General features: G+C 46.2%; 1 protein-coding gene across 1 annotated transcript; it reads right to left on the bottom strand.

Annotated features, from left to right (window-relative positions):
* Positions 1–1,570: 1,570 nt before the first annotated feature.
* PTTG1IP (PTTG1 interacting protein) lies at positions 1,571–27,395 on the bottom strand. Its single transcript, XM_066259208.1, has 6 exons — positions 26,838–27,395; positions 17,161–17,213; positions 13,453–13,561; positions 8,564–8,741; positions 7,181–7,227; positions 1,571–3,572 (listed from the first exon to the last, which is right to left on the bottom strand). Exons 1-6 carry the CDS (start codon positions 27,001–27,003, stop codon positions 3,526–3,528), a joined length of 600 nt encoding a protein of 199 aa, XP_066115305.1. The 5' UTR covers positions 27,004–27,395; the 3' UTR covers positions 1,571–3,525.

Here is a 27,395-nt window from a genome sequence, read left to right as displayed (position 1 = left end):
TTGCATGGATGCACGCACATGGTGGAGCTCTGTGACATGCACCAGCTCTGGAAGGATACCAACCCAGTTGATGGGGACATGGCCACTATATGACCATCTGATTTTTCACCTTTTTAACCCAGCAGTGATTTTTTCCTGAAGAACAGACACTGTAATGAAACACTTCACTAACCATCCTACCTTTTCAAGCAGAGGTTTAATCACCCAACTTCTTAATGAGTCCAAGGCTGATGTAAGTTTCAAATGTAGACTGGAGACTAAAGACTTGCCAGGCTGAAGGCAACCCCATGACCTCACCTGGGGCTAGGGACACAACCTCTGGCCTCCTGCATTCTAGTAGGCCTGGACCCTCGACATTCCAGAATGAAGAAACCAGAGTTGACCTGTCAGAATACTTTGACCTTGAAGTAGGTAGAGTGTGGCTGGGTCCAGTGGGGCAGGCTCACACTTCCCACAGGCATTGAGAGTTATCTGCAGACACTAACTCAGCATAGACTGAAGTCCCAGAGCCTCAGTGACTGACGTAATGGTAAAAAACGGCTCAGCTGCAACTCAGAGAGGGATGGGCTGCTCCCCATGAACCAGATATTGAAGACCCCTTCCCCAGAGAGGGATGGAAGGTAGGTGTCTGTTGATAGTTCCATGTTTTAAAGAGGGGAGTCAAGGATGCAAAGCTCAAAGGTAGAACTGCTTCCTCCTGCGGTTCTTTGTACCTGATTCCGGCTAAGTACAAGGGAAATCTGGGTCAGGTGGGGCCACACAGACTGGAGAGCTAACAGCTGGCCAGACTTGGGTTGGGGACAGACATATGGGCATTTCAGGGCATAGCATGGCCCTTCCCTGTCGGCTGAAAGAGTGCTCAATATCTTTACCTAGAAAGTCTAGTTCACTCTCCAAGTAAAAATTTACGATGGTTCTTTGACTTGACTTTTCGCAGATGCAAGAACAATACAAATTCAGGAGAAACTGTAGTTTGGATTTTTTTTCTTTTGAAGATTTTACTTACTGATTTTAAAGAAGAGGGAGGGAGGGAGGGAGGGAGGGAGGGAGGGAGGGAGGGAGGGAGGGAGGGAGGGAGGGAGGGAGGGAGGAGCATGAAGTATCAACTTGTAATTTACTTTTCCTGTGTCTTGACCAGGCAAGTTGGGGGTTTCAAACCAGAGACAGCATTCCAGGTCGACCACTGTATCCACTGTGCCTCCACAGGTCAGGTTGTACTTCAGCTTTGGCTTGTTCCTTCCCTGGGCTGGTACATGTGGTGTGATCCTCACATGATGCTGGCACCGGGTGAGCCACAGCCCTCCCGTCAGCCACAGGATCACATGGTCAAGCAACACTCGACAGTGTCTTCGCTGTCAGAGGGTTCTGCCCAACTGCAAGCTCATGTGTGTGCTAAGCACGGTTAAGGTGGGCTTGGCTGAGCTCAATGCTTGGCAGGTTAGGTGTAGTATGTGCATTTTCAGCATATCTGCAACTTAGAGTAGGTTTATCAGGATGTAACCTCATTGTGTCGAGGAGCATCTGTAATCACACTAATACCACTAAGAAATGAAACACACGGAACATGCAGTCTCTTCAGCAAAAGCATATATTAAACCACTTACTGGAAACTTGTTAAAAATTAAGGCACTCCAAAGTTTATAGTTTCTTGAAGTTATAAAATTTGGCTGCTTTTAGCACTATATCAGAGAAAAGTATGTGGACTGGGATGACCTTTCGCGTGCCCGCTGCCTTGTGGAAGGATGAAATACACTGTAGTCACTGTATTTAACTATCCCTAGCTCTACTTTCAGCTCAGCAGCCTACACTGGGTGATGTTACATACATACTAGCTACTGTATTAATACAAAGTTCATTAAAGTTGATTATAAAGTTTTTTCTATGAATAAACAGCAGAAAGTCAAAAGTTTCAGGCTGCTTTAAAATACCAAGGAATGTTTCATAATACTTTAATTTGCTATCAAATGCCCAAGAAATCAGAGAAATAAGACTAAATAAAGACTTTGTTAAAAGTTAGTTTCTCAGTTTTGTGGAAATGTTAATTCCAAGCACAGGTCTCCCCGGTCAAAGACTTATCATGCTGTTTTAATCATCCTGATCTGAATGTCAACTTTATTTGATGGTAAGAGAGCAGCAGGGGTGTGAATGTTGAACGCATGGCTTCTTCTGTGTGCCTGTTGGCCTACTTTTCCAGAGCTAAATGGTTTTCTAATTCAAAGCAATCTGGCACCAGGGAAAACAATCAGATTTAAGAAAGGCTGTTCCCATTGTTACTTCATTGTCTGCTACTGTCCATGCTATGTGCTCAGTTTTGTTAAAGCCACATTTCTTTATCTAAAAGAAATGGAACCACAATATATGGTGCCATAGGACACCTGGGAGCTACCAATAACCTTATGAGAAGCCACCTCTAAAGGAAAGTCTCATGACACATCCAAGCCAAAGGAGTGTGGCTCAGAGCCAGGGTCACTGTATAAGCAGGACAGTCAGTAGTGTCTGTGTGGTATGTGGAGATTCCCTCACCTGGCCCAGGGAACCCCACTTCCCAGTGCACAGAGCCCTGCAGAGGTGCTGCGCAAGGCATGGTGCCTTCCTACTCGGGGCTGGCACACTGCCTGACAGCAGGGAGAGTCTCAGAGACCCAGGAGAGTGCCTCACAGGACATGTGATGGCACACAAGACTGACAACTGTGTTTACTGGGGCTAAGAGCACACACAGGGAAGTTAACAGCACTCTCAAGCTCAATGCTGGTGCACAGTGGTCCCGTCTACTGCCTTAGGGAGGCTGTTTCAAAACTACATTTATAATTCAGTTTTTCATTGGATAACAATCTTCATGTTCTAGTAAAGATATAAATTTTAAAAAAAAACCCTCATACAATAAGCGGTCTGAACATTGACAGTGACATTTTTTGGTGAAATCTTTTAGACAGGGAAGTAAAATCCAGGAATTATTTAAAAAAAAAAAGACTTTAAGTGAGTACTCCTCAATGCTCTTCCTCACAACTTCAGTCAGGAAGCAGGGCCACTGACACTGTGTCCTGGACAAAGAATGCCACCAGAATTGACATGTGGGAGACTGCACAACACAGACGAGACCCGCCCCTTGGCTGTAGGGAGAAATGGCATCCTCCCATCACAAGTAGAGGTGATTTTCCCTGGTTGCTGTGTGAAGCTTGTTAGTGGGTGAGTGAGAAGGCCACTGTGGTGTTAAGTGCAGCAGGCTGTCATTTTGCAATCAGCTTACAAACTGAAAAGCGGAATGCACATGATTCCTCCTCAAACTAACAACAGAAACAAAAGCAACCTCCTCTCCACCCACCACAGGCTTAGTATCTCAAGTGACTAAATACAGAAACAGGAAAGGGCCCAGCAGCTCAGAGGACAAGAAGAGAACTGCCCTCCAGGCAGCTACAGCACTTGCTTCATCAAAGTCAGGAGGCAGGATGGGGGCAGCCAGGTCTGCAGACTGCTGTCCCCAGGAGTGGCTTTGAGACTGTCTGACATCATGGTAGAAAGAGTGTTTTAGTTGTTCTCAAATCTAGCATATGGGTTTTCTTCTTTAAACAAGCCTGAAAACAAAATGGACTCGGTTACAAATGCATCAAGCAAACAGCACACAAAATTCAAGACAGCAATGCAATTAAGTTTTATACGAAGATTTAGTGCGGCCAATAAGAAAATGGGAGTTCTAAGCAGGTTTAAATACACTAAACCTTTTCTGAAAATCAAAGCACAGTGATTTCAGCACTGAAATAAAATGTACCAAAAATAATGATTTTAAGAAAAACAGATCCTAAGAAATAAAGACTTATTTGTTGATTCTCTCAAAGAGAAGTTAAGACATTTAAAGCCCAGGGAAAAAAAGAAATTGAATAAATAGAAAAAGAAAGGAAGAGAGAAAGGGAGGAAGGGAGGGAGGGAGGAATTTAAAGCCAGTATTTCTTCCCACAGTGATTGGCTAATGTTATACAGAAAAAAAATTAAAAAAACAAAAACAAAAAAACACTTACTTTGAATGCCCTTATAAATGTTGATTGACTTTTAAAGTTAAGGCTACAAAAAGAACTATTAAGGTCACTATCAAGTAAACTGTCAAACATTATGACAAAACTATTAGTAAAATGTATATTTCACCATAAAAATTATATCTATAGTGCTAAATTCCCAGACTAGGAGTTTTTTCTTTGTAAGTGGAAACTCTCTCCCATTAAGAACCTGCCTTATACACCAAAATTATGTGGAGTCATTGCAACACATTTGTTTACTGCAGGGTTTTCTAAAGGTGGGGGTGGGGGGGAGAAGCAGGGGATGCAACAGGCTGCTTATGTCAGAGGAGGATGGGAAGCCTCAGAATGCTGTAGTAATATAATGTTATAGTAATTAAATATATAGAAATATAAAAAATATGGAAGATATATAAAAGTAATTAATATTAAAATTAATTAAAGAAATTAAATAAAGTATGCTGTCTGGATAGGAATTACTAGTGTGCAGATGTGATAAACAGACACTGACCTTTGAGCAGGGCCCAGTTAGTGTGTGTGCGAAGTTATACATAGATAAGAACTGGCTTGATGTCATAACTCTGTAAATTAACATAAACAAGAAGCTTCCCTAGGAACAACATAAAAGTGGCTTGATGTAACAGTTCAGTAGATTAACATAAAAAGGGTTCCCTTCGGCCCTGGCCGGTTGGCTCAGTGGTAGAGCATCGGCCTGGCGTGCAGGGGTCCCGGGTTCCTGGCCAGGGCACACAGGAGAAGCGCCCATCTGCTTCTCCACCCCTCCCCCTCTCCTTCCTCTCTGTCTCTCTCTTCCCCTCCTGCAGCCAAGGCTCCATTGGAGCAAAGTTGGCCCGGGCACTGGGGCACTGAGGATGGCTCTGTGGCCTCTGCCTCAGGTGCTAGAATGGCTCTGGTTGCAACAGAGCGACGCCCCAGATGGGCAGAGCATCACCCCCTGGTGGGCATGCTGGGTGGATCCCGGTCGGGCGCATGCAGGAGTCTGTCTGACTGCCTCCCCGTTTCCAACTTCAGAAAAATACAAAAAAAAAAAAGGCCTCCCTTTGAGGAACTCCCATAAAGACGGTTTGAGGTGATAATTCTGTAAATTGACACTTGTTAGAAGGTGGGTTGAGATGATAATCTTATAGATTGACACCTGTTAGAAGGCATTGGCCAGAAAAGGTACTAAAGTTAAGGGCCCCCCTTCTGAGGTAGTCGCCCAGACTCCAACGTGAACATGGACTGTCTCCATGCTGCTCTGAGCTTTGACCAAAGACAGCTGAGAGGAGCACGCCGACGGGGCCCCTTAAGCTGTACCCAGCCACTCCAAAAGGATTTGAGTAATAAATTGCCTGTGTGATTCTTGCAACTAACTTGTGTGTCAGTCTCGTGTCTTTCCTCTGGTGGCAGCTAGTGTCAGCACTGATCAGTAGCATCCTCATAGCCGCCTCAAGAGTAGTCTTGAAGAGGCTGCCAGCCTGCTGATAAGCAGGATTGTCCCACTCCACGGGGAAGTCGAATCAGGGACGCCTGATCAACATAGAGCTTGGGCTCTACTGGGACCCAGGCCTTGGGGGGAAAGGGCCAAGTGAGTAAAGAACTATTATGTCAAATGCCAAGTACAAGCAGTCTAGTTAAGGATGTGTTGAAAAAAGAAAACAGCTCCCAGCTCTATTTCTGGTTCAGATGGAAAACAGAGGAAAACTGTTCTGTGATACAGAAATCAAATGCCTTCTAATAACCAAGGCCAGGGTCCATCAGCGCTGAACACTGTGCACTGACTGAACCAGTGCACTCAGTGGACACCTCCCTCACCGCAGGGAGCTCTGGGACATATTCCAGGGAGGAAGCTTTCCAAAGTCCAAAGCATTCAATGGGCTTCACACAAACTGCTAGACTTTCAGATTTATTGCTTTAGTGAGTGGGATCCTAAAATACCACTAAAACATGGTATTTTCTTACACACATACTGAGGACTTCAAAATAAGTGCTTTAATCGGAAAAGATTTTGAAACGTTCTTGATCGAATTTAGGATTTAGCACAGCTGCCTGGTCCACTTAACAGGATCCCCAGGTCACAGAGTCAAGGGAGGCACAGCAGCTCAGGGCTAGACACCCCATGGCTGTTGTCAGTGAGGGCCTCGCCTCAGAACAGGCCAAGCAAGTCCACTCCTATCACTTCCAACAATGCTAAGCAGTCACTAAGTAGGAGCATGAACGTGCACATTGTTTATGGATATGAACCAAATGAACACAGAAGCAGACCTAATGTTCTCAACCACTAAAGTCTCATACTGCCCCACCCCCCATCTCTCAAACAAAAAACAAAACCAGAAACAGGGAAAGAATCACCTGGCCTCAATTTGGGCTGACTCCTTACAGAAAAAATGCAGCTCAACATGCTGAAGTCTGGATGAACCCAGGGTGGAGTAAATACATGGGGAGACAAAGCTTGCTCCCCGCAGGTCTGCAGGTGCACCCCACCTTAAGGCAAACAAGATGACAGAACAGGGAAGGGGTTACAGCAGACCGATGTAACGGCCCGCAACTCGTAAGCCAACAAGTATTCCTGGAGAAGTTGAGATAAAAACATTACAAGGCTTCATCTTTTAAGACACTGAGCAAGATTAGTTCCTACCAGCACTACTTGGGAAAACCTTCTCCCAGAAGAGATGTCTTTCTGTTCCCATAATGAACCCACAGCCCAAATCCTACAGTTGGACCTCATGGGATGTCAACAATGACCTAGATGGCTTGGCATCAATTTCTTTCTTTCTTTTTTTTTTTTTAATTTATTTCAGAGACAGAGCGAGAGTCAGAGAGAGGGATAGATAGGGACAGACACACAGGAACGGAAAGAGATGAGAAGCACCAATCATCAGCTTTTCGTTGCAACACCTTAGTTGTTCATTGATTGCTTTCTCATATGTGCCTTGACCACGGGCCTTCAGCAGACCCAGTAACCCCTTGCTCGAGTCAGTGGCCTTTGGTCCAAGCTAGGGAGCTGTTTGCTCACACCAGATGAGCCCGCACTCAAGCTGGCGACCTCGGGGTCTTGAACCTGGGTCCTTCCGCATCCCAGTCTAACGCTCTATCCACTGCGCCACCGCCTGGTCAGGCGGCATCAATTTCTTACCAACTGAAATAGAGACTCAGTTGATATTTTTTCTTACCATATTTTTTTCTGATTTCATCATGCCTTGATTTCATCTCTGCTCTCCTAAAAAAACAAAGAAATCTCATTTAGCACCAAAATACAATGCAATTTTAAAAGAAGCGCCTTTCATTTCCCTCATTAGAGAAGCTGTGGTTTGTTCTCATTTTCCAGGCTGAGAGCATCAGGCCATCATCCCTGCTGGGAAAGGCAAGGTGACACTGAACACAGCCTTCTGAGAATGCTCCAATATCATGTCATTCAATTCTTAATTTCAATAAATGCAATCCAAATGTCTAATACTGATTTTTTAGAAATTCTTTTCTTATATAAAGAAAATGTAGTGATTGGTAAAAATGTTATGCTGGGCTCTAAAAATGGTTAGGAACATGCAAATACTAGTTTGTATTTGGGGCAGATGACTTTAAGGTGATGACATGGAAATCTGTTCAGCCTTAAGCCTCGTCAGCTGCCGTCCTGATAAATCAGTAGCTCCTTGAGCCATAACTCTGCCCCTTATCAGGTAAGGAGAGAGACCAAGGGCTGTTCAATGGCTGCATCACACACACTCACCAAAATGCTCTGTAATGGGAAAGTGCTGTTGTTTATTAGCACCACTGGCACAAAGACCTAACTCGGCCACAGGCAGACATGTGACCCAATCATATGCTTTCTCCCTCTCTGAGCTTCAGTTTGCTCATAAATGAAGGCTGGACAAGCTGCCTTCAAAGGCTCCTACCAGTGAAGCATTGAGAACTGTGGGGAAAACAGCTGTGTTAGATTGCTCACCGGTTTACCGGTTGCAAGCACTTTGCCCGATCAGTACATGAGCACATGGCAGCACCCCAGGTGTACAGTCTATGGAGGGCTACAGGTCCAATTCTCCCAGATCGCTCTCCTGCCACCGTGAGGTGCAGTTTTCCAGATCCCTTTGCCCTTCACTGCAAAAAGCAGGTTTTCCTTTGCTTATTCACTCGCCTGTCTTTGCAAGCCTCCAATAAACGGGTATGGCCCAACGCTTTCCAGCTCCCCAGTTCCTCTACTGTCTGCCTGAATTCAATGTGAACCTGCCAGACCTGAACCACCAGCATTACAAGAACCCACCACCATGACACCGTTAACAGGAACATTGTGCCACCCAGCTACGCCAGCTGTAAACCTGATGTCACTGACTAGAGGAAACAGAAGAAAAAGTGGCAGGCCTATGACAAGAAGGGTCATGGCCTCTGGCTATGTCCCTGCATATATAGCTTCTCACTCTTTATACCACAATCCATAAAAACTTAGTCACATATTCATAGTTTTTAAAAATGGAGAAGACTCATGACTTATCAATGTCACTTTCCCAATCTGAGTCCCCTTGAAGAGAACTTGTCCCCATTGTGAAGGAGTCTGGCCTCACCTTTCTTCCTGCCGTATTCTCCTCTCTTCTTGCTCCCTCATGGCCTTCTCCTCGCTTTTGTCTGGCTTCCGGCTCCTCTTCTTCCTGCAGCAGCAGCAGTAGCAGCAGCACATGGTGACTGCCAGGAGGATGAGGCCCCCAATCACAGACATGGTGATAATCAAAGCCTCAAAGTTCACTGGAAGTGCAAAGGGGCTGAGTCAGAGCTGCTCGGAGCAGGGAACCCGCCAAGGAGGCAGCATCCCCTCCCATGTGGAGCCATGTAAGTGAGGCCCGTGCCTGCAGAGCAGACATTTCTTAGCACACAGCTGTGCCATCTAACAATTTCTCCATTAACCACAGTGGACCCAAATTTTGGTGTAGCTTTTCCCATCACCAGACACTGTAAAGATGTTTCAAGCCTGAGGAAAATTAATGCAATCAGGAAGAGAATACTTGGCTGTGCATCTGGACTCCCCTAAAACATTTAAGTCTTAACTTCGTGGAATTCATGAAAAAAATTTAAGTCTGATGCAGCTTATTTGATTCTTTACGTTAAAGTCAAGAGCACTGCCCTGGCCAGGTGGTTCAGTGGATAAAGCGTCATCCTGGAGCTGAGGTCACAGGTTTAATCCTGGTCAGGACACGCAAAGTACGGGAAGCAATCAATGAGTACACAGTTAAATGGAACTAAGTGGAACAATGAATTAATACTTTTCTCTCTCTCACTTGCCCAATCAATGGGAAAAATTAAAAAAAAAATTTTTTTTTTTAAGACTTTAACATTACATTTATTCCCCACAGGAGCTAACTTCTAACAACAGCAAGCAGAGAGGACAGGCGATCTTCCCCAGGGGTTTGACAACAGCTGTCTAATCAGCAAAAAATGAGTTCATGACTTCCTGTCCAAACCAAACTACTGAGACACAGATAAACTTAAGACAAGTCTTACATTCTTTTCAAGTTCTCTTAAGGATTTGTAAATTAAAACCAGTCACTATTTTTCTATTCACTCCAAACTCTAATACTTATTTTGTGAATGTGTTTTTCAATCATCTGATTAAACCAGCCATTGAAGAGGCCTGAAGAGCCACCTGGCCAACAGTGGGTTCCATGCTATGTGTTCCCCAGAACTCCATTTGTTTCCTGAAAATGAGGTTAAAATATCCACCACATGGAGCTGAAAATCTCTAAGCTCACTGGTCTCTTGGTTGTGGTTGGGGTGGGGCTCAGAAAGTGAGTGTTCTGCCCCCTCCAACACCCTGGTCTGTGCTGTGTGGGCCCGTGACACATTTGGATTGGCTGCCAGCGAACAGCATTCATAGTTTACTCAGTCATTTTATAATCAGGAATAGGTGGGACATCTGATCAAACCCTTCTAAGCTATAATCATGGGTTTTTTTTCCTTCTCTGACGTGTTCTAGAAGCACTAGAGTTGCAAGAAATACTAGTAATAGGTAATAATTAAAAAGGAGACCTTCACTGGCAGATGGTGTTGTTTTTGACTCGAGAACTCTATAATCAGCTTTAAAAACGAATGAAATACGATAGCTGGCTCTCAAATATATCTACCCTTCCCAAAATACCTTTCCTGATTAGCAGCTTACACCAGTTATAAAATAAAAACAAAAACCCCATCATAATACGAAGCAAAACTATGGGCTCCTTTCCCTGTTAACCCTGCACAGCAAATCTAACACTCTACTATAGGATGTAGGGCTACTTGGATGAGGGAGTACACCTTGCTTCTGGAAAAAGGTTCAAAATGGTAAAGACCTCATTTTTCTCCAAGTATTCATATATATTTTGTGTGTGTCTGTGTGTGTGTGTGTGTGTGAGAGAGAGAGAGTGAGGGACAGATAGGGACAGACAGACCAGAAGGGAGAGAGATGAGAAGCATCAATTCTTCATTAGGCTACCTTAGTTGTTCATTGATTGCTTTCTCATATGTGCCTTGGCCAGGGGGCTACAGGAGACCGAATGATCCCTTGCTCAAGCCAACGACCTTGGGCTCAAGTTGGTGACCTTGGGGTTTCAAACCTAGGTCCTCCACGTCCCAGTCTGACTCTCTATCTACTGCGCCACCGCCCAGTCAAGCGCATTCATACATTTTTAAGGTCATTATAATTAAAACCCAAAAACCAATTTTGCCTAACCTGGATAAAAGGATTCTAAATTGTAAGAATAAAAAAGCACCTGTAGTGTAAGGTCTGACATTAGTGGTAAGTGTGCCCTGACATCTGGTGAAACCAGGAGGCCAAAAAACCAAGAGGTGGGAACCAGGCACAGTTCCAGCTTATTCCTGAGTGGTCAGTGTCACTTCTCTGTCAGCCTACAGAATTACTCAAGTAGTCAATCACATAGCCTTCTGGATGAGGCACCATGCCCTCGCGTTACTGCAAAGCCTTCTCCCACAGCCCCTAGCTCAGTCTCATGTCCCCACTCCCAGGGCTGTGACTACCTGTGATGAATAAACTCTGTGGCTCTCATCTGTCCAGTGTCGGGTGTCATGTCTGATCATCCCTGTGACCCTAAGGAGGGGCGTTCATTTCACAGGTATCAAAACTGCCCACCAAAACAAACAACCAAATTGCCAATCACCTGGGAAGGAGCTCAACATCATTAGCCCTAAGAGAAATGCACATTAAAACCACGGTGAGATGCTGCACCTACGAGATGGACTACAGTGAAGATGACTGAGTGCCCAAGTGCTGGCAGGATGTGAACAACTGCAAGGCCCACACTGCATGGAGGAACGTGAGCTGGTACACCACTCTGGAAAAATATTTGCAGACCTACTAATGCTGAACATTGTGCACGCAGTGAAGCAGCAATTCCAGGCCTACGTGGATGCCCTGTGGAGGGAGTGGGGCACCTATCCAACACAAGCCCCTCCCTGGCAGCACTGGAAACAGCCCAAATGACCTTCAGCAGAATGGAGAAACACCTGTGAACACTGCCCAAAGTCAGAGACAAATCGGCACATGCAGCCCACAAGGTGGGGCCTTGTCTGAAGACTGTGCTGAATGAAGTCAGATAAAGCAGTGCAGGATTTCCTCTATGTCAAGGGCAGGACTAACCTAAGCTGATGGCAAGTCAGTCCAGCAGTCACCCACAGGATTCTGACAGCAAGATCTGTGAGTGTCAGACTATGCGTTCTGCTGGGGGGGGGGGGGGGGAGCATCTGTGTACTTATGTAGAAACTCACTGACTAGATGTATGTGTAAATACATGTGTTCATATTGTGGACTGTGGTCTACAGGGGGAGAGAGGGAGACTTAACATATGCATACCCCATTAGAAGTTAAGCTCATCTTAAACAGATCATGCTTAACAAGCCAGGGTCCTCTGGTCCAGGAGTGATCTTTGTGGAACTGTGGGCAAGGACAGGTTCCATGGAGAAGACGGCCGACAAGACAAATAGAGGCCAGTGAGGCCCAGCAAAGCCTCCCTGGTATGAGGACAGCAGAGAGAATGGCCAGCTGGGGTGATATAATGAGGACATGTGTACATACACATAGTAGGTACCCTACAACCCCCCCTAATACACACAGAATCCTGGATTCCCTGGGTCCTCAACACCAGAAGTATTTCTGACAGAGGCTCATGGATTCTAAGATGGGAGTCAGTTATAAAAGAGACAGACAAGAAATAAACTGCAGACACACAAAGTGAAGCATCGAAGTGCCCTAAGAAACAACAGCTCCTTTATACAGCTTAAGAAGGCAGCCTCTGTATGATCCCAAACCTGAATCCATAAAAGAAAGGATTAATAAACTCAACTACATAAAACGACTTCTACCCTGTTTGGGCAGCTCAGTTGGTTAGAGCACCATCCCAATAGGCCATGGTTCGATCCCCAATCAGAAAACATACAGAAACAACCAGTGAATGTGTGAGAAAGAACAACAAATCAATGTCTGTCTCTCCCTTCCTCTCTAAATAAGTGAGATTTTAAAAAATAAAAATAAATAAAAAAACAAGTTTAGGCCCTGGCCGGTTGGCTCAGTGGTAGAGCGTCGGCCTGGCGTGCAGAGGTCCCGGGTTCGATTCCCGGCCAGGGCACACAGGAGAGGTGCCCATCTGCCTCTCCACCCCTCCCCCTCTCCTTCCTCTCTGTCTCTCTCTTCCCCTCCTGCAGCGAGGCTCCATTGGAGCAAAGATGGCCTGGGCGCTGGGGATGGCTCCTTGACCTCTGCCTCAGGCGCTAGAGTGGCTCTGGTCGCGGCAGAGCGACACCCTGGATGGGCAGAGCATCGTCCCCTGGAGGGCAGAGCGTCGCCCCCTGGTGGGCGTGCCAGGTGGATCCCGGTTGGGCACATGCGGGAGTCTGTCTGACTGTCTCTCCCCGTTTCCAGCTTCAGAAAAATACAAAAAACACACACACACACACAAAAAAAACATACACCACAAATTAATTTCAATGGCAAACTAGAAAACAACCTGAATCTCACAAAGGGCTAACCTCCCCATCCCCACAAAGAATACCAGTCACAACCACAGGCAAAGGGACACATGAGAAAAGGTAGGGACATGCCCATGCTGAGCAGGAATTCCTTGCTTGCGAAGTTAGAGCCCCTACAGGAACCAGAGAAGCCAAGGTGGGCACGAACACCACACTGACATAAAGTGCTGAGCCATCCAAAAAGCAGCCCTCCCCAAGGGTGTGGAGACTCCATGCAGAGCCAAGGCTTTGACCTGAAGGTGGGCCTCCAGATCCCAAGGATCCCCCAGCTGCTTTCTGAGACACCACAAGCTGACATTGGCTTCCCAGCTTCCCGACTTCCCACTGGGAGCATCAAAGAACTGCTCTAGGAGTGTGTTTTCTAGCAACTTATGTTAAATGAGCACGAAGGAATTTTCAAATCTTCCACTGGTTTTGCAAGAAGCCAATGGAAATGACCACTTACCCCAGCACACACCCCAGCGTGCAGAGCTCAGCTTACAAAGAGAAGGAGGCGGCAAGATTTTTGTTACTGGGTAGTCCAAGCACGTCTTATCAGTGTTGCACCACAGACACTGGGAGAGAGAAACGTTAGACGTTAGAAACTCAATGTAAATGCCAAAGAACCAGACTGTCCAAGACCTGATTCACATTAACCATTCATTCTGCTCACCTTAGGGGAATGATAATGGCTTTGGTTCATACTCCAACACAGTGGCTCAACCACCCAAGAACCATTTTACTCAAACCTCTTCCATTTGGTACCGTAAACAGTCATGTACCTTTTTGTTGGTCTTGAAAGATGCCAGGCAGCTCCCTGCCCAGGGCCTTTGCATGTCCTGCTCCTTCTGCCCAAAACATTCATCCCCAGACACATGCGGCTTCCTAACCTCCTTCATGAGGCCTAACCTGAGCAACCTATTTAAAACTGCCCCCCTTATCTCCCTCCCTGCTGTGGCATTGCCTCCTGAACACTCAGGCTGCCTATCTCGACCCATGTGCAGGAGGGCAGGCATACGTGTGTATCACTGAAGGATCCCTAGCAAGTGGACCAAATGTGGCTCATGGCAGGACCATTTGTCAGTGGTCTTCTATGACTGTGGTCAACACCATGTGAAGATACCTCTGAATCTACAAGTACAGCAAGTGACTGTTACTTCCAACCGTCTTAAAGACAGTGCAACCGAGGCTCAAAGGCACCTGCCAGAACCTCAGAGCTGGCACCCCATGGATGCTCCCAAGTCCCAAACAGTGTCAGGGGAGAGGCAGTCTGGGCCACGGACAGGGCCTGCACCCCAGTGTGCAGGGGAGCCCGGAGCCAGCACTGCAGCCACAGGCAACACAGGAAGTGCGGCTTAGGCTGCCCGTACAGGTCAGGACTTCGCTTGTTATTTTAGATCTCGAAGGTAACAAACAGTCTTATGGAGTTTTTTTCCTTTGAATTTTTAATAGGAAAGAAAGTCATGGTATTTTGGGGGCGTATTTTTCAGGATAGGGTAAACGTCCATTACAAAAATATTAAAACAAAATCTGGGTTTCCCCAGACCTCTTTACATGATGTCACATTAGCATGTTGTGTTTAAAATGGTTGTGCATACTTTTTTGTTTTTAATTTTTTTTATTGATTTTTAGAGAGGGAGGAAGGGGGAGAGAGAAAAAAAAAACCACATTGATTTGTTGTTCCACGTATTCATGCCATCATTGGTTAAGTCTTTTATGTGCCCTGACCAGGGATCAAACCCACAACCTCAGCATGCAGCAAGGACACTCTCACCACTGAACTACCTGGCCAAGGCCTGTTGAGCATATTTAATAAATAGTAAGAAAATCCTATTATTTTAGGTGTTTTAGAATATTTTGCATTTTAGTGGTTTTATTCTGGCTTAACAATTTAGGTAAATCTTCCATTTTCAAATAGCTTAAGTTTTAAAATTTAATTGAATTTATTTTTAAAGATTTTATTGAAATTATAGAGAAGGGGTGGGGGGCGAGAAGTAGATGCTTCATTCTAGCATTTACTTGGTTGCTGGTGATATGTGCCTTGACTTTCAAACCCGCAACCTCAGCATTCCACGTTGCTGCTCCATTCACTGCACCACCAAGGCCAGGTTAAAAGCTTAAGTTTTAAATGTGTACTTCTCCATATGATGGTTTTACCAACAGTTATAAAGTTCACTAGAAGGATAAGTTCTCTTTTGTGTAGGTGTTGTGGTTGTTTCTTTAGATCTATGAAGGAATATGCACATGGTGAACAAAGTGAAGTGACACCAACAGGAGACGCAGTGTGCCCTCAGACCTCCCTTCTGCCCTGCTCAGGCTCCTGCCAGGCCGCCCAGGCACTGCACATCCTTTCAGAAACTTCTGTGCATTCCTGGACTCATGAACACGGGTCTACCCTGCTTCCATCCACTCGCATGTGTGCAGCAGCACTGACTTGGTCTGCCTGGATTCAGAGTGGGGGTCCCAACTTGAGAGGAAGTGCCCACCCTACACCTCATCTGCACTTCCCCACCCTCCTTCCCAGGGGGTGAGGGTTCATCAGGACAATACTGCAAAGGTATTCGGGGAACTGCAAAATAGACCCTGAGTCATTTTTATGGCTGAAATGACTTTCAATAGGAAAACTCAGACACTGAAAAGCAGCAGCATCACAAAAATGCCAGCTGAGGACCAGAGCCACCAGATCCAGCTCAGCATCGTCAATGCTAAGACCTGAAACACAGTAGGAGCTCTTTACCAGTTGAAGTGGCAGAGGCAAGTCCTACCACCTACAAGATGTGTTTGGGAACCCTAACACTGTCATGTGGGCGCCAGTGCTTTGTGAAAACATGGCCCACTTCTTGGAGTGAAAATAGTCTCACATCTTTTCTGACCTGTCCCATGTCATTAAACCCCCCTGCCAGAAAAAAAGAAACAGACTGTGTAGTTCTGACACATGCAGAAACCCCAGAGTGGGGAGGCAGCCTCCCTCAGAGCCCCAGGACAAGGCCCACAGAAGGTGTTTTCTCTCCCAGCCATCTCCACCCTGGGTCAGCTTCTTCCAGGTCCCCAGTGCAGTACAAAGTGCTGCAGGGTAACAAGGCCACACTCTCGTAGCCAAGGGGCTGCTGCGTCCAGTACTGCCTGAGAAGTCAGTGCCCGAGGAGCAGCACTGTTCCCACAAGTCCTGTGACAAGCCCAATATGGTGGGGAGTTTTCCCAGCGTCATGTTATCACTCTCTACTTCTCTCTGATAGCTAGATGCACACACCTATGTGTTAGATCCCATGCTGGGCCCTCTGGAGGTGACCCCCATGGGTGGGCCAGTGCTCCAGAGCAGCTGGGCCTTAAAAGAACTAGGGACATTGGTGCATCCTGGCTCAAGGCTCACCTCATAACCAGTGAGCTACGGACAGTCTGACCCCACTGAACCAAACGCCCTCTAAGTCCTTCATCCATCTGACGCCTGTGTCTCTCCTGGCTCTCGCCTCTCTCCTCCACTCCTGTGTGAAGAGCTGAGAGAGAAGCATCTCCCCTGATCCTGATTGAGACAGGAGACACAGAGCACTCAAGATTTTGGCTAGAGGTTTACAGATGGCCCATGTTCCTCTGGCAGGCTGGCAAGGAGAGCTGACTCCTCAGCACTGAGTACAGCGGTTGTGGCAATGGCTCTGGGCTCTCCCGCCCCATTTCCAGGGCCCTCCTGCATGACCAAGTCAGAACCCCATCCCCAACAGGTCTCTAAGGTCTAATGACACCAACATGAGGCCTAGTCACAGGTTAACTCATTGATTATAGGTAAGCATGACCTCTCAGCCCAGCACTCGGACTTATCTGTTCCTCTATCTATACATCAACCCTTCAGAACAGCACCGCTCACCAATGTCCAACTGCCACCTCAGGGAGGTGGCTTCCCTGGCAGCCCACACATGCTGCCAAGCGCAAGCCTGGGTGCACACCCTTTACAACACCCACACTTGTTTCAGGAGATAAATATGCATATTGATGCTCTGGTGCTATCTGCAACCTTCATGGGACAGCTTGAGATGCCTGAGGAAGGCTAAAATAATATTTAATATCTATCATGAAAACACCCCACATCCCCAACAGCAGAACCTGTACCACACACCAGGGACCCTCCCATTAGAGAAATCAGGCCTGCTTCCAGTCATGTGTTGGCCCACGTGTTACTTACAGAGACATTTTTCAGACACTCTTCACAGGTCCTGTTTGTGTTCTGGGAACAAACTGTGGGGAACAGAAAAAACAAGTCACTGAGAACCATGCATGAGTATCAAACAGGAGGATGGAGAGGGCAGCACTGAGTGACGCACGGGGTCCTCTCTGGGACCAAGCCTCCCAGGGACACAGTAGTCACTGAGCCCTGCTGCAGCAGGGCTGCAAGAAGCACAGGGTAACAGCACCACGGGGGTCTTCCAGGAAGGTGACTCGGCATCTTCTCAGGAGGTGAGCCACACGGGTCAGCTACTACAGATCACTAGCCAGCTGAGGCCACCAGCTTAGCAGCACTCTTTGGAAGCAAAGGCCACAGCAATGCCAGGCCCATGTGACTAAAACCAGGGTTCCAGCCCCCTGGCCAGTCCTCCCAGCCCCTAGACCAGCGGTTCTCAACCTGTGGGTCGCAACCCCAGCGGGGGTCGAACGACCAAAACACAGGGGTCGCCTAAAGCCATCGGAAAATACATATTTATTATACAATACATTTTTAAAAAAAATATGTATTTCTGATGGCTTTAGGCGACCCCTGTGTTTTGGTCGTTCGACCCCGCTGAGGTCGCGACCCACAGGTTGAGAACCGCTGCCCTAGACAGAGATATGCTCCAAGAACACCAGGAGAAGTTGGGGGCAATCCCACAGAGCACCCTGGACTCTCCTAGCTCCAGGGAAGGAAGGGTCAAACCCATACTGGGAACGTACACATTTCCATTACGTTATCAGGCAACTATTTATCCCACCCCACCCCTTAAAACAAACACACACTTTGAAGTGCTCTGCAGCCCTGGCCCTACAGCTCTGTTGGTTAGAATATCGTCCTGATACTCAACAGTTACCAGTTTGACCTCCAGTCAGGGCATATAAAGGAACATTTCTGTCTTTCTCTCTCTCAAATCAATTAAAAAAAAAAGAGCTCTGTCTCTTTGGGTGATGGGTATGCAACATAACTAAATGACAAGATAACCTGGAAATGTTTTCTTTGAATGTATGTACCCTGATTTATTGATGTCACCCTATTAAAATAAAAATTTATTTATATTAAAAAAAAAAAAAAGGACAATAGGAAAAAAAAAAAAAAGCTCTGTACAAACTCATTAATCACCGGGAACTACAATTTAAAATCATGATGATAATACCACTTTATACCCACCAGAATGGCTATGGCTAAAATTAAAAAGACTGACAATACTAAATGTTGCCAAGGCTGCAGAACAAATGGAGGCTCTCATACAGTTTTGGTGGGAGGGCAAAATGGTTCCGCCACTTGAAAAAGAGATCTGGCACTTCCTCATAAAACAAATGTATAAGACTACCCTATGACTCAGTATTCTACTCTTAGGTATTTCACCCAGGAAAAATTAGAATATACATTCACAGGAAGACTAGAATAGGAGTGTTCATAGCAACTTTATTTATAATAATGCCAAAAGTTGAAAACAGCCCAGATGTCCATGTATAGAAAGATGGACAAACTAGTAGTGATACAATGGAACACTATTCAGCCATTAATAAGTAATACACTATATACATAAAACATAGATGGGTCTGTAAACAATACAAATGGAGCCACTTGAAAATGGAGCTGGAGCTGCTATGCCAGAGGAACCGTCTCGCATGTCTTCCTCCCTAAATCTCTGGAATGTTAGAACAGGGCAAAATAACCTTTGACTAGGTCTGAACTGACAAGAAAGCAGATACTACGACTACTGGACTGAAAATTAAAAACAGTGTTTAGAATTGATGTCACTATATTATGTTATCTGCACAAACAGCAATGTCTTCCTTCCACTGATGTAACTATCACCCCCCCCCCCTTCTCATACCCATCGCTTCTGTCTCCTAATAGGAATACAAATAGCTATTCTTATTGATCTCAGATAAATACTTGCTGCCTCTTACTTGGAAAGGCCTTTTATTTTTAGGTTAGCAGATCTAATAACATCGAATGGCATACTTACATTTCTAGCATTTTACTTTATGTACAATTTATTTCTTAATAATGTGCAGTGAAGGGGGGGCAGGGGAGAGAGTGCCTGATGTCTGTACCTCATTTCAAAACGCCTTCATGGAAAAAAGCCCATCAATAGATGACTGGATAAAGAAGATGTGGCACATATACACTATGGAATACTACTCAGCCATAAGAAATGATGACATCGGAACATTTACAGCAAAATGGTGGGATCTTGATAACATGATACGAAGCGAAATAAGTAAATCAGAAAAAACCAGGAACTGTATTATTCCATACGTAGGTGGGACATAATACTGAAACTAAGAGACATTGACAAGAGTGTGGTGGTTACGGGGGGGAGGGGGGAATGGGAGAGGGATAGGGGGTGGGGAGGGGCACAAAGAAAACAAGATAGAAGGTGACAGAGGACAATCTGACTTTGGGTGGTGGGTATGCAACATAATTGAACGACAAGATAACCTGGACTTGTTATCTTTGAATATATGTATCCTGATTTATTGATGTCACCCCATTAAAAAAAATAAAATTATATATATAAAAAAAAAAAAAAAAAAAAAAGCGCCTTCATGGAAGGATACAAGGAGGACACTCGGACAGAGATGTCACACCAAAATGTGAAGGACGAAAGCTGAGTTTTGTATATGTGAGCGTTCACTAGACTATTTTTTTTCAACTTTGCTATGTATAGCTTTTCATAATAAAATGTAGGGAAAATAGCTTTAACTTCAAGTTATACTTGTTATTCACTGTATTTGCTAAGTGAGACTTACTCTAAAAGAGCTGATTCTTCTTTTTTTGTTGTTCTTCTATTCAATAGTGTGGTTTTTCTACCTTCCATTTCTCTAAATAAAATCCTATTTTATTTTAAATGAAATAAAAACCCATTCTTTCACGTATTATTCTGCAATTATTAAATCGTGCTCTTTCAGTATCTCTAGTGGCATGCTACTGCGTTCATGTTGGAGCTTATTTTGAAACTACTTTAAGTACTCAGAACAACAGATTTTATTTAGCCCCAGGAATGTAAAGAAAATTAATAACCTCTGAAAGCCTCAATATCTCAAAGCACTGTTAAGAGAGACAGGGTGACAGTGGCACTTTGATAAGAACAGCACTATCACAAAAAAACCCACAAAAACAAACAAAAAAACTGTACCATTGCCATTTTTAGAGGTCCCGATGCCTTGGCATGGGGAAGTGGGGGTGTTGTTATGGTGATGCACTCTGAACAACTCGATTCCTACCTCTGTCCACTGTAGGGCCTAGAAAGGACAACAGCCAGTAGCAGGGGCAAGTGTGGTGCCCAGGTCTTGGTTTCTAGATGCTGTTCCTCACTAAAAAAACCCAGAACTCCTTGGAAATACTGGCTGATTCCAGAACTGGGGAAGAGGAAGGACAACATCAGCCTGGGGCAGCTTGCTGTGCCAGAAAGTGGCACAAACTAATGTGTAAATGGTAAAGGGATCCAAAGCCAGTTTGGTGGGGGCCCTCCTTGTCAAACTGGGACAAATTAAACATCCAAGTGAATGAAAGCAATGGGCTCTGAGCCCTTGAACAGTCCATAGTTTCACACTGACATGAATACAGAGAAAGCAACAAGAAAAGGTGGAAGTTTGGTCCTGGCCAGTTGGCTCAGTGGTAGAGCATCAGCCTGGCTTGTGGATGTCCCAGGTTTGATTCCCAGTCAGGACACACAGGAGAAGCGACCATCTGCTTCTCCATTCCCCCCCTTCTCTCCCAATCTCATTCTCTCTCTCTCTCTTTCCTCTACCAGCCATGGTTTGATTGATTCGAGTGCACCGGCCCTGGGCATTAAAGGATGGCTCCACTGAGCCTCTGCCGCAGATGCTAAAAATAGCTTAATTGAGAGCATGGCCCCAGATGGGGGTTGTCAGGTGGATCCCAGTTCAGATGCATCTCCCCTCCTCTCACTTTAAAAAGAAAAAAAAATTTCTTTAAAAGGTAGAAGTGCCTGACCTGTGGTGGCGCAGTGGATAAAGCGTTGACCTGAAATGCTGAGGTTGCCGATTCAAAACCCTGGGCTTGCCTGGTCAAGGCACATATGGGAGTTGAAGCTTCCTGCTCCTCCCCCCCTTCTGTCTGTCTGTCTCTCTCTCAACCTCTCTCTCTCTCCTCTAAAATGAATAAACAAAAAAATAATAATTTTAAAAGGTGGAAGTGTTTCCACTTTGCAGCCATAATGGTAAACAGGGACACCAAGACCACTGTGACCTTTGGTGGCACATCCCAGTTTAATCATCATTTAATTGTGAGAAAACAGTACCTGAAAAGTGATCCAAGTATCACCAAGACAAACTGTGGCAACATGACAATGGGACAGTGACAGCAGGTACCTCCCAGAGGATGAGGAAGGACAGTCACCAAGTAGTTGAATCCTGTCAAAATGAACTGGAATCGAATCAAAGGAAATCCAGACAAGACCAAACTGAGGGTCTGTCCACAAAGTGGCTCTCTGAAAACACAAGGCTGAAGCTACTCCAGAGAAACAGAGATTAAGAGACACAACTAAACGTACCATGTAAGCCTGGATGGGGACAGAGGACAGGACATGGGACAGAGGACATTACTGGGATACTGAAAAACTGTGTAACAGGATGCATATGTTAAATCAAGTATTCACATATCATATCACTGATTATCCAGATTTTGGTCATTATATTCCCATCATATCAAAGAATGTCCTTGTTTTTAAGAGACACATCCTGAAAATGTTAGGGGTAAAGGACCACATCCCAATTTACTCTCAAACGGTTGGGTTAAAACAAACAAGAAGACAGGGAGAGGGAGTGGCAAAGCAGACGTGGCAAATGCTGTGGGGACAGAAAGGTACTCAGCTCATTGTTCTAGTTTCTTCAACTTCCCTGTAGCGTGGACATTTTTCTAAATAGAGAGTTAGGCAGGGGAGGCACAGTATACTGGGTAACACACCCACTCTCTAGCTCTTTTTGAAAACTTTTTTTTTTTTTACAGAGACAGAGAGAGTCAGAGAGAGGGATAGATAGGGACAGACAGACAGGAAGGGAGATGAGAAGCATCCATCATCAGTTTTTCGTTGGGACACCTTAGTTGTTCAATGATTGCTTTCTCATACATGCCTTGGCCGTGGGCCTTCAGCAGACCAAGTGACTTTGTTCGAGCCAGTCACCTTGGGTTCAAGCTGGTGAGCTTTGCTCAAACCAGTTGAGCCTGCGCTCAAGCTGGCGACCCTGGGGTCTCGAACCTGGGTCCTCCGCATCCCAGTCTGACGCTCTATCCACTGCACCACCACCTAGTCAGGCAAAAACTTTTAAAAGAAAGGATGCACTTCGTTCTCATCAATATTAATGGAGTGGCAACAGGCAGCAGGAGTGATGAGTACAGGAATTTTTTTTTTTGGTATTTTTCTGAAGTTGGAAACAGAGGCAGTCAGACAGATTCCCACATGCGCCCGACCAGGATCCATCTGGCATGCCCACCAGAGGGCGATGCTCTGCCCATCTGGGGCGTCGCTCTGTTGCAACCAGAGCCACTCTAGCGCCTGAGGCAAAGGCCATAGAGCCATCCCCAGCGCCCAGGCCAACTTGCTTCAATGGAGCCTTGGCTGCAGGAGGGGAAGAGAGAGACAGAGAGGAAGGATACGGGGAGGGGTGGAGAAGCAGATGGGCACTTCTCCTATGTGCCCCGGCCGGGAATTGAACCCGGGACTCCTGCACGCCAGGCCAACGCTCTACCACTGAGCCAAACAGCCAGGGCTGAGTACAGGAATTTTTTCATGGGGATTTTCATTCTTAAAGTCTTTCTGATAACTGGTCCTGTGTGAACTAAAAAAACTGCTCCAAAGAACACACTATAAACTCCATCCACCCTTAGGACTTCTGATTATGGGCCAGTATGAGTCAACAAAGAAGCATGGGAAGCGAAGGCCAAGGAAACCGCCCAGCCCTTCTCCTGAACCCAGCACGGCCAGGAATTGGGCAGGTTTTCAACACAGGCAGAAATGTCCATGTTAAACAAATTCAGAGCCAGGAAAGGTCATGCTGTTCTCCCTTGAAAATACCTCTATCCTCTTGTGTAGTAAGAAAGGACAATACATTAACCATTTGTCACTGTTTCAAAGATGGGAATTTTCCTTCTGCAAGAGGTCACTGGCTGCATCTCATCACGGGATACAGAAAATCATGTGTTCAAAGCCAGAGAAAGAAAAAGAAAAAAAAAGTTCTGTTTTTTAAGTCTACTGCTGAATGTGAATGTCCTGACTTCTGTAATCTGATGGCTGAAAATCTTCAACTTAGATTCTATTCATTAACGATTAGAGAACTTTAAGTCTCACTCACTTTGGAAATTAAAAGACCAAAAAAAAAAAAAAAAAAAAAAAGAAAGAAAGAGGTTCTTCCGTAAGATACACTAACCCATGACCCACTTTTGAGTTCTTTCCTTAGGTTTCAGGTGAGTCAACTGATCAAGTACAAAAGGACTTACACTCTAGCATGTGCAAAGAGATACGTATTTTTAGAATAAGGAAACAAATAAGTACACATTTTACAGTCCATGTGTCACACAATATGCCAAAGAGGTGCAACTGCCAAATCCCTAAGTGGTTAAACAAGCCCCTTAATTTGGGCATTGTGCCCACACTACACATGACAGAGCCTACACCAGTGGTCCCCAACCTTTTTTGGGCCACGGACCGGTTTAATGTCAGAAAATATTTTCACGGACCAGCCTTTAGAGTGGGACGGATAAATGTATCACGTGACCGAGACAAGCGTCAAGAGTGAGTCTTAGACGGATGTAACAGAGGGAATCTGGTCATTTTTTAAAAATAAAACATCATTCAGACTTAAATATAAATAAAACAGAAATAATGTAAGTTATTTATTCTTTCTCTGTGGACCGGTACCAAATGGCCCATGGACCGGTACCGGTCTGCAGCCTAGGGGTTGGGGACCACTGGCCTACACTGTCCATTTCATGTGAGAAGTGAGGGTGGAAAATTCACTTAGACAAAAAAGCCCTGGTCTTTTTCATATTCCTGTAAAAAAGAGTACAGACTACAGTACATAAGACCATGGATCATGTGTACACATACCGAAACACTTCCACCTCCTGCTAAGAAAGCTCCAGTTCTTAGGAGGGCTGCAGACCCCTGCAAATCCAGCTCCCACAATGAGGAGCTGTCTGGCAGCCCACGAAGCTCCTTTAGATCCCTCCCTCCATTTAGGACACTAGCCTGAGGTCCTCTGAGGAGTTGTCTGTCCCCAAAATGTGCAGGTGAAACTCTGGGATGGAGTCTGTCCCCATGTACAATACAAGTGGGGTCCAAAAGCATAAGACTGCTTCAATACAATGAAATTGCTCTCAAGATCTTCAATGGCTGGTGGGTTCCACCACATCTCCCCTCCAGCAAAGCACAGAAGAAAACAGTAGAAATTGTTGGTTTTGGATGGGTATGATGTATACTTAGAATTCACATACCAGGGACAGTTAATTTTATGTCACTTTGACTGCTGGGCTAAAGGACACTCACAGGCTGGTAAATCTTACTTCAGGGTGTTGTCTATGAGGATGATCAGATTAGTGTCTGAATCAGTAGAGTGAGGATAGCAGATCACCCTTCCCAACAGGGTCTGTTGAGGGGCCCAAAAGAACTAACAAGAGAGGAGTATGAATTTACTCTCTTCTAACTCCAGCTGGGACTTCTATCTTCTCCTGCCTTGGGACATCAGTGCTCCTAGTTCTTGGGCCTTCAGACTGGGCTGCAACTTATTGTATGACAAACAGTAAAAATCTCACACTCAGTACACACATACCTTGTGGGAAGGGGGGACCTCAGTGCTGTAATAGTGTTCCCCCACCCCCGTCAATTAAAGGTGAATGCAGACCCCAAGGGCACCTGGACTGTGAACACCATAACACACCACCATTCTTCCTATTTCAAGGTGTTGCTGACAAGAGAAACAATTCATCCACCACCCACCCAGGACCTGGGGCATATCTAGGAGACAAAAGTGGGATTACTAGGAGCTAAAGCAAATGAGAACAGCTTCCAAGTAAATTGACAGCAATTACTTCTCATGTCATGTGGCTAGAGAAGGAGCTGTTTTGTTTTTTAATCCAAAATATAATGACTTCCAGTTTAATTTCCAAATACTTCAGGGCATTTCCTGACATGCACCCTCAGCCACTGAGAGATTCTTGTGCCATCAGATTCTTTTGGCAGATATCCATTCTGTTTGCTAAAAAGTACTCATTTCACCCTGTCTGCTGACAACTCAATTTAGACCAAAAGTTCCCTCTACAGTGCAACTGTAGTGCTTTGTCAACAAATGTCACAAATACATACACAAAATTACATCTAAAAGCAGATCAAAAGAAACTCAAAGAGTCATGCTCTGTAATAAAATCATAAGGTCACAAAGAGGAAAAGTGTTTTCTGTGCTAAACAGACATTGACAAAGGCTGGGCTAACACAAATTGAGAAAAGTACTGGCCCCTGAGCTGGGCCCAAGTAAATTCTACTTGTAAAGGTCTTGGAACAGAGATTAAGAGGCCTGTCCCTGGCTCTGCTTCCCACAACTAGTGATCACATACAGCAGCCAGTTTAAAACACTTCTGAAACAACTCCCACACTACAGTCTTGGCTCAAACCCTTCCCCATTTTCCACCAAGCCCTGGGGCTGTGGCACCCCATTACTAACCCCCCCCCCCGTGAGGCCCCCATCTAACAACACAGTACCCTCTTTCTGCAATTCTTTGGCCCTCAGGTCATGCAATTTCCTGTACTAACACTGCCCTCCACCCCTAGCACTCTAATAAGTTGTTTCTTGGTCAGTCTCCCCAGAAACTCAGCTTCTCAACGACAGATAAGAAGTCTGGGTCACTATCGTCACCACAGCACCCGGCACAGTGGTTAATCACAGGTGGGCTAAATCAGTGAAAAAGGCCCACAGCAGTTCTGGAGTGTAAGAGAATTAGTTTGCTTCAAAGTGGTAGACGCTATGGCACTGTGCATTCTTGCCTCAATCTAAGGCCCGAGTATAGTACTGGCCCTGACACCATCCCCGCCTTTGCAACCCTCAAGGGTTTGGCACGGAGACAACGGCCACGATCACCTGTGGGGCTCGAGCAGGTTCTTCAGATCTAATACTGCAATCCCGACTCCGACTCTGAACCCAGGAGCTGTTTCTGGGGCTCGTGGCACCCATCACTGGTGAGGGGTCGTGGTGAGGCTAAGCGAGAAGACACTGCTGAGCCAGGCCTGGAAGCTCCGCAGGAACCCTGCAAGCTCCGCAGGAACGCGCTACAGCGCTGGCCGGGACCCTGGACCACCTCGCACCGACGCGAGGGGTGATGGCCGCGTCTGAATCAAGACAAAGGGACAGCCTGCTCCCTCCCAGTGCCTCAGCTGCGCCGAGGACCACGGGACCGGGCACTTGGGTGGCCCTAGTCTGCTGCCCCCGCAGATTTCGGCCAGAAGCGGGGGAGAGGGGTAGAACCGGGAAAGATGGGAACCCGCGACGCAGCCCTGGGTCCACGCCCCTTGCCGGGCCTCAGGTCCCCGCACACTCTCCGCCTCCCAGCCCCTCGCCTGACACCAAGACCCTGCACCCCTCCGGCGCCCCGCCCCATCTCAGAACCAGAACCTTCTCCGCCGTCCTCACCGTCTCCGGGCGAATTCAGCACCGCGGCCGCGGGGAGAAGTAGCAGGAGCAGCGTGGTGCCGCCGAGGGTCAGTCCCCAGCGTACCGTTGGCCCGCAAGCCCTACCGGACCCCATGGTGGCTGTGGCCCAGCTGATCAGTCGACCACTCGCCTGCCAGAAAGCCATCGCTGGGAATAGACTGGCGCCGGAAGTGGGCGGGACGGACGGCGCTGGCGAGTGCGCAGCCGCGATCTCCAGCTCGCTCCGCCCCTCGTCCTCGGGCCCTCCCCTTGCGAGTTTGTTTCCCGCATTCCTGTGCGGATGGGACTTAGTGCGGCTGCTCAGATGGAAGGCCAAGACTACGAGGCACCTCCCCTCACCGTGAGTCTTTGCGCCTGCGCGGCTGAAAGACACGTTCTGTGCCGGGGTGGCTTCGTTTTTAATTCGCCAGCGAATCTGTGTAGTGTTTGGGAGAATAGGGTTGCGCCGTGGCCTTGACAGTAAAATGGTGAAGAATTCAGTCCTGGAAAGTGGCCTCAGAGACTCCCTGTGCTGCAGCTTCTCCTCCTACCTTGGTC

Source organism: Saccopteryx bilineata, chromosome 2 (assembly GCF_036850765.1).
Source record: "Saccopteryx bilineata isolate mSacBil1 chromosome 2, mSacBil1_pri_phased_curated, whole genome shotgun sequence".
In the NCBI taxonomy this organism is placed as follows: domain Eukaryota; kingdom Metazoa; phylum Chordata; class Mammalia; order Chiroptera; family Emballonuridae; genus Saccopteryx; species Saccopteryx bilineata.
The sequence above is the reverse complement of the archived record's forward strand: the minus strand, read 5'-3'. Positions and strand labels throughout refer to the sequence as shown.

Coding starts and splice junctions, on each gene's coding strand:
- PTTG1IP (XM_066259208.1), bottom strand. CDS start 27,003: ATGGCTTTCTGGCAGGCGAGTGGTCGACTGATCAGCTGGGCCACAGCC. Junction 13,562..17,160: donor AGTGTCTGAAAAATGTCTCT/GTAAGTAACACG, acceptor TCTCTCTCCCAG/TGTCTGTGGTGCAACACTGA. Junction 7,228..8,563: donor AGAATACGGCAGGAAGAAAG/GTGAGGCCAGAC, acceptor TTGTTTTTTTAG/GAGAGCAGAGATGAAATCAA.